We start from the raw sequence: 7500 nt of genomic DNA on the forward strand, positions 1-7500 counted from the left end.
TGACCTGATGAACCCTGCAGCATGTAGGTCACTGGTGGGGATCTAGAACTCCGTCCCAGGGATGATTTCTGATCCGCCGGTTGAAGAAGAAGTGATTTTGTGTATCGTTGCAGTTAAAAGTCAGATTTCCTGAAGTAGCGCACGTTAACGTGCACTGTGTGAAGAACAACCGCGTTCCTCTTGAACAGTTAAAAGTTGAGCCGGCAAGGTCGCAGAGATGGTGAAAAAAAGAAAACAGAAGCCAAAGTGATTTGCATAAGGAAATAGAAAAGTAAAAAAAGAGCACAAACACGCTAATTCAGCGATGGAATGAATTGAACGATCACTGCGGGACGAAGCTGATGAATCCTAATGAAATCTGACTGATCGTGATTATGCTGATGTTGTTCTGTGGACCTGAACCTTTTAAATACAAAAGTGAGAAGTCTGCAAATCCCCCCTTCCATCAACACCTGGGGGAGGAGGAGGTGGGGAGGAGGAGAGGAATCGAGGGAGCAAGGGGAGGAAACACAAAAGAGGAGTAAGAACAGAAGAAGAAAGTGGAGAAATGAAGAGAGAGAGGAAAGACACCTGCAGGAGGAGAGGATGGGAGGAGAACAGCTGAAGAGAGACGGGGAAAAGAAAGGAGGATGAGTGTGAAGTGGAGACGAGAGGGAGAGAGGAGGAGGAGGAGGAGGAAGAGGAGGAGAGAGGATGAGAGAGGAGGAAGAGGAGAGAGGAGGAAGAGGAGGAGAGAGGAGGAAGAGGAGGGGAGGTTACATGTCTCAGCACCTCTCACGGTCCGGCCTCATAAATGGAAATGTGAGAAAGGCACACGGGCCTCATTACATTCATACCCACTGAGGGGCTCGGCTCGGACTAATACCTGGAGTGGAGGGGTGAAGTGCAGTATCAAGGCCCAGTATAATGTCCTGAGATAGCAGATCGGGCTAATACCTGGAACACTAACCTGCTTCTGCGCCGCCGTCTTCGCTTCCTGCTGCGAGCCGCTCTGCCCTCTCCGGGTATGCGCCTCTCCTCGCCTCCTCCCCCCCTCCTCCCTATCGGCCTCTCTCATCGCAGAGCAGTTAATTTTGGGATTAATACGCGTGGCGGCGGCGGCGGCTGGCTCTTTTGAGGGATTTGTAGCGGAGCTGCAGACACTTATCTTGGTCATTACGGCGCCCATATTGGATTCCAGCGTTTTAGTATCTGCCAAACATTCGGCTGCGGAGGAGTCTATCGGGGCGACACGCGCCCGGGGATTAAGATAAGGAGGCCCCTCATTACGACTCCTCTCCTCCCGCGGCGCGCTGACACTCACAGCGGCCGCGACTTCTCCTCCAGCGACATCACAGAGGAGGTACGGGTCCTCACCTCGCCTCTCTTCCTCGACGCCAGAGGACTCGGGGGGAGGAGGAGGAGGAGTAGGAGGAGGAGGAGGAGAGGAAAGGTTGTCAGTGTTTGGTTTGGAGCCGGGCCCCCGGAGGGAGGCGGAGGAGGAGGTGGAGAGAGAGCTGTAACAAGGCTCCAGGAAAGGAGAGGAGGAGCCGTGTGTTTCCTCTGTGGGGCTGGATGCTTGGAAATACAGGTGATCCTGGTCTCTAGGCAACGCAAACTCCTCCGAGGGAGACAGGTAGGTCAGACCGTCACCTGGTCCGGAACAAGGCAAGTAAGCTAGACTGCTTTCCAGCTCATAGTCAGGGTCCAGGGAGGAGAAATACTCCACGTCCTGCAGGAGGCGCCGCGGGGTCTTGGTGAGCACCATGCTGTAGCAGAGAGGCGGGCCCAGGTAAACCTCCTCCGTACAGGCCGCGAACAGGGTCTCCTCGTCCCGGATGTCCGGGCTCGGGGGCAGGGACGGAGACGGGCCGGTCGGCCCCTCGGACTTCAAATCCAGAGCGCGGAAGTTGTCCGGGTTGGACGTCTGCAGCTCGGGGCTCGGGCTGCGGAGGCCCTGCGTCGGCGTGCCGTACGACGGGATGCTGTACGGCGCCGGGGAGGAGCTCCGGTCCTCGGCGCACTGGCTGACCTCGCCGCAGTCGCTGTCGTGGGAGGAGAGAGACAGGTAGGAGTAGAAGTCTCCCTTGCGCAGGTGGAGAGGCCGGTGGGAGTGTTCGAGGACCTGAGGGGGGAAGAAGGAGAACGTTAGTTTGTTCCTCCTCTGGATGGAGGGGGGGAGGTTGTTGTTCCTCTGGAATAACTTCATCCAGGACCACAACGCTTCAATTTCATCCATTGCTGTTGATGAGATTTATAGTTTAATGTGATATTTACATAACTTTTACTGTCGGTTTCCTTTTGTGTTTTTTGTATATCTTGGATTTTGTAAATGTATAAACTATATAAGAACATGATTTATATTTAAACACAATCACAAAAATCATCAAGTGTTTGATTTGCATATTAAAACGTCCGTCGTTCATATTTTACACTTTTACAAGCGGAGCAAAGTTTTCTGCCTGATTTCTTTTTTCAGAAATAAAATGAAAGCTGAAGGAACGACGTCCTCAGAGTTCTGATCTGTGATGCGATTTATTGAAGACAACTTACGCCCTCAAAATCTACAGCGTACGTGAGGTCAAACGGGACAAAAGTACCCAATAGCTATCGTCTGCAGCCGTACTGAACGCTTATTTTAACTTCTGTTTGATAACGATGTGTTGTGTTGGTTGTGTACCTTGTCTCTGATCTGGGCCAGTGATGCAGGACCGTGGTCCGGCACGGAGTCGGTCCGGTTCGGCTCTTCGGGCTGATTCTCTTTGCTCTTCAGTGCGAGCGAGGTCATGTCGATAATCTCCATGACGAAGTCGTGCACGTTCTCCTTCTTGTCGACGCCGCGTGGACGGAGGGAGGAGGGGGAGGGCGGGCGGCCGCAGCAGGAGGGGTGAGAATTGTGCCGTTTTTTGGGAGGCAAGGACGACTTTTTGTCTCTGACTTCCCTCCTCGTCTCCTCCGTCACGAAAGACGAGAACTTGAACTTCTCCTGGCTGGTGATGGCCTTCCGTCCCCCGTTGTTGTTGTTTCGCGAGGCGTCGTGGGATCTGCAGTCCTCGACGGGTGAGAGGGACGGAGGCGAGGGGAGGGAGGAGCTGTGGCAGGGCAGCTCCCCTCTCAGCTGTCCCACCAACGAGGAGGCGCGTGTGGACAGGAAGGGGAGGAGCTCGCAGGACGGCGACGGAGGAAGCTGCTTCGTCGAGGTCGACTCGATAGTTTTCACGATCAAGTCGCTGACGTCCTGAGCTGACTCTGCTGTTTTGGCGAACATGTAGGACTCCCTCAGCGACTCTCCTTTCTTTGTGAACACGCTCGACTCCTCTCGGAGGAGCTCGTCGTCCTCGTCTTTCCCCCTCAAACAGCTCTGGTCCACGTTCCCGTTCTCCACGTCGTCCACAAACTGGCTGATGTAGCTTCTCGTCGCGTTCCTCCGGTTCTCCTCCTCCTCTTCCCGTTCCTTGTTGTCTCTTTTGGTTTTGTCGTTGCCGCCGTCGGCGTCGGTTTCTGTTAATTTCGGGCGGTTTTGAAGGCGGTGAGGGGAGGAGGTGAAGACGGAGGACAGGTTGGTCCCACACTGCAGCTCGTCCCGGAGGACCGCCTCCGTTTTAGAGGAGGAGGAAGATGAGGTGCGAGGAGATCGGATCCAACTCTGCAGCTCCCTCTTCATGTACTCCAGCCCCAGGACGTAAGACCCCTCCATCTCCTCTTCATCATCGTCCTCGTCGTTACCGGAGGAGGCGCCGCTCAACCTCTCCCTGTCTTCGTCCTCTCCGTCCCGAACGCCGAGCTCCTCCTCGGTGAGCGTGAGCGTGGAGGACGACAGGAGGTCGCTGTCGTCCTCGTCTTCGTCCGTGCACGCCGACGTGCATGAGACGTTCACCAGCAGGCTCAGACTCGCCGCGTCCGCCTCGTCCATGCCGTGTCCTCCTCGGCTGTTCCCGTGGCAGCGTTTCCTGCAGGAGCTCGAGTTGGCGTTGGACGACACGGCGGCGGGATCCAAGAGGAGGTGGCGTTGATTTCGGAGCGTCGCGAAGTCTTCGGACCCCAGAGACGAGTCCTCGGTGCTGCTCAGCTCCGTCAGCGACGCCGTCGCTGAACTCTCGTTGATCAGGGACGGCGGGCCTTTCCGCAAGGAGCCCGACATCCCGGAGAGGGGGGCATGACGACCGCCGAGAGACGGCGAGGCGGGGATCCTGCCCCGCTGCAGGGAGCCGCTCCGGAGCGTCATGTCAGAAACACTGCGGGTCATTTTTGCCGCCAGAGGACTCTGGATGTTCTCCAGGCGTTTCAGGAGGTCGAGAGTTCTCCGGCTGAGCTCCCCAGAGGTCGGTTCTCCTTGCGCGCCGTCATTGTTCCTTCCTGGATCGCCTCCGTCCAGGTCTCTGCTCCGCCCCAGGTCCAGCTCCCCGAGGCTGGCCAGGCTGCCTCCGGTCTCTTCGGCGCTACGACACGGGACCAGGCAGCTCTCCAGAGAGGCGCTGCGATGCAGCTGGTCTTTGGAGGGGAATAACTCCACGCCCAGAGCCAGGAGGGACTCCAAGGAGGAGCCCTGAGATAGTCCGGGGCTGGACGCCCGGTGGCCCAGAACGGGATGAGTCGCCGAACCGTTAAACGGGTCGACTTTGAACTCCGCAAAGTCACTGCGGGACTTAGAGGAGTCTAGGCCGAATCCTCCCACCTCAAAGTCAGAGTCGGAGTCGGCGGGAGTCAGGATTCCTCGCCCGTTGATTAGGATCTCAACCGCCTCCCCTCCTCCCCTCCTGTGCCTCCTCCTTTTCTCCTCCTCTCTGTTTCTTCTGCTTTCCTCCCTTCTCTTCCCTTTGTCCTTCGTACTCTCCTCTTTCTTGGTTTTCTGGTTGGACTTTGTGACGCTGCCTTTGTGCGGAGCCACATGAGTTCCTTCAACCGTTCCTAACTTCCTCTGATTCTTTTCCTCCTCTTCGTCCTCTTCCCCCTGATCCTCTTCCTCTCCCTGGACTTCAGAGTTCGTAGTCGTCGTCTCCGTGTCCCCCGTATCACTGACGATGCCGCTCTCGCTCTCTGACCGCCGACTGCTCGCCGAATGGACGCTTCCTCTGTATTCTGTGTTTGACATCAGACCTCCCAGGAGGTCCGGGAGGGATTCGATGGAGGAGAACGAGGAGTCCTTACTCAGGCTCTTTAGCAGGAGCTGCTGTTTCCGCGTTCCCGATTTGGATTTGTGCAGCGAGGAGGAAGCGTGAGGAAACTGAGGCTGCCTGTATAACTCCACGGTATGGAGGCTGTACACCTGGTAGACGTTGTTGCTCGGAGGAAGAGTTTGGGAGATCACACTGGGCCGAATCTCTGAGGAGGATCCGGCCCTCATACGGGACGACATCTCAGGACCGGCTGGGACACCGGTTCGAATCCCATCCGGTCGATTCCCATTGGACAGGACGCCGTCCGAAGGCAGGTTTGGCTCTGAGTGGAGGTTGTGCGTGAGGTCGGGCTCCGGTGCTTCTTGTGGCTCGAGCTCTGTGATTGTCATGTCGGTTTCATCCCATTCCCAGGAGTCCTCGGGCGGCGCCGCCACCGGACCGGCCGGGACCGGGCTGATCTGGTGGAGGTCGACTAGACCCGGTTCCAGAACGCTCCCAGGAACCTGCAGACAGAAGGGAAGAAAGAGATCGTTCAGAAAGGATGGAGAAGAATCCTGCTGGCTCAGCTGCTAAAGCACAAACCACGAAACATCTGACATCTGACCAAATGTGACGTCTGACTTTGAAGCATCTTTAGGAGGCTGCGGAGCAACCTGGGGTTCAATGTGTCACTCAAGGACACTTGGACATGAGTCCCCTCAGTCTGCACGTCTGACCTCTTTCCTCTCTGAAGCTGTGGAGCTAAAAAGTCTTAAAAAGACAACGACCGAGAGGACTGTGAACGAACTACTGCAGAAAAGAACGAGCATCACGAGTCACAAGTGATTTAAAATACATTGAACTGTACATTATATACGCTTGTGTACTGTGTGTGAGCTTGATGGTACTTAAAGGCATCTATCAGCTAATATCAGCTTTTAAGGAAATAAGAAAAAGAGAATTTCTTTACTTTCTTTCTGTTTTTCTAGGAATGAGATGAGAAGATGAATCCCTCCGCTTCCAGGTCAATCAGAGAACAAGAGATTTAACTAAAATGTGATGAAACAACTTTCGTTTGAACCCAAACGCTGCGTCTCCAAAGCATCAGGAACATCTGGACCAACAGGAAGAACTCCGGCTTGTTGCTGGAGTCAGCGCTGGTGAACATGTCCGCTCTGCCTCCTCGCCAGCTGACCAGCAGATCGCTCGACAGTTATTTCCTGAAGTGTTTCTGAAGCCGCTGTGGCCACACACACACACACACACACACACACACACACACACAGGAGTCACCTCCCTGCTCCGCCCGGGGTCGTAAAACAATAAAAGATTGCCGGCAATTTGGCTGTAAGCTGTTATGAAATTATAGAAATGAGATGAATTACAGATATAAATTATAAACAAGGTTTTCGTGGGTCATCAAATACTGGATTTGATTGGATTAGGCTGATTGATAGCCTCTCTGCTCTCAGCGCCGGATTTGTTTTTGAATGCGTCTGCAGTGGCAAAAACCCAGTTCAGTCATTACCCTCATCTCCCTTATCAGCACGAGGGGAATAAACACAAATCTAATAGAAATTCATTACGCAGACACATATCTGCACACACACACAGCCAACTAGTTTATTAGATTAATAGGCTATGAATGGCTAATACGAATTACCCCCCTCTCTTGTTAACGAGACGCCGAGCAATTTGTATAATTATGTCTGTGGAAGGGAAGAATTCCCGTCTAAGCATATTTTTAGACAGCCGAGCTTTCTGAAGGCTTCTGATTACGTATTTACTTTGGAGGTTTTTTCAGCGTCGTGCTCTTTCTCTCAGAAGTTGTTTTTTTGAATAATTCATCGCTTTGTTCCAGAGCGGAATAATTTCTGTTGAGATTTATGAGCAATTGCTTGAGGGAAGAGGGCTGATTTGAGTTTTGTGTTACTCTTTAAATGATCACAGAACGTGTCGGGGTGTCAGTGTTGTGTCTCTTTTTCTTTTTTAATAAACGGAGGCCCGGAGACGAGGCGGCGCTCTCTGAAGGACGGAGGATTCTTCTACACGTCGTTTTTTAAAGAGTTTGGTGCCAAAACAAGATACACGACATGTGAGGAAGCAGCAGCTATCCTCCCACAACATAAAACATCTCGCTCACTTTAAATGATAATAGAGAGCCGCTCGTCTTTAAAAAACACAGTTGGATTTTAAATTACATCAAGCTTCCATCTGAACGGTTTCCTAGAATTCACTGCCAGCGTCATGAAACAAGACATAATTAGACAGATTGCTCCGCCGGTATCGGGAAGATTGAACTTGCTTCCAGGGATTTTTTTTAAAAACGTATTGATTCAGGACTCAATAACTGCCTGCATGACTTGTTAGGAGAGTTTTCATCAGAGAGCTGAGCACCAACACGGCATTTAATGTCAAAGAAGTG

General features: G+C 53.3%; 1 protein-coding gene across 1 annotated transcript in view; it reads right to left on the reverse strand.

The window, feature by feature from the left end:
- The window catches only part of akap6 (A kinase (PRKA) anchor protein 6), a gene marked incomplete at its 5' end in the record, with an annotated part of 139880 nt that overhangs the window by 6140 nt on the left and 126240 nt on the right, over positions 1 to 7500 (reverse strand). Inside the window, 2 exon segments of the mRNA XM_079174641.1 lie at positions 950 to 2104; positions 2660 to 5599. Of these exon segments, the coding sequence (XP_079030767.1) occupies positions 950 to 2104; positions 2660 to 5599 (4095 nt within the window).

Source organism: Pholis gunnellus, assembly GCF_910591455.1.
Source record: "Pholis gunnellus genome assembly, chromosome: 15".
Taxonomy (NCBI): domain Eukaryota; kingdom Metazoa; phylum Chordata; class Actinopteri; order Perciformes; family Pholidae; genus Pholis; species Pholis gunnellus.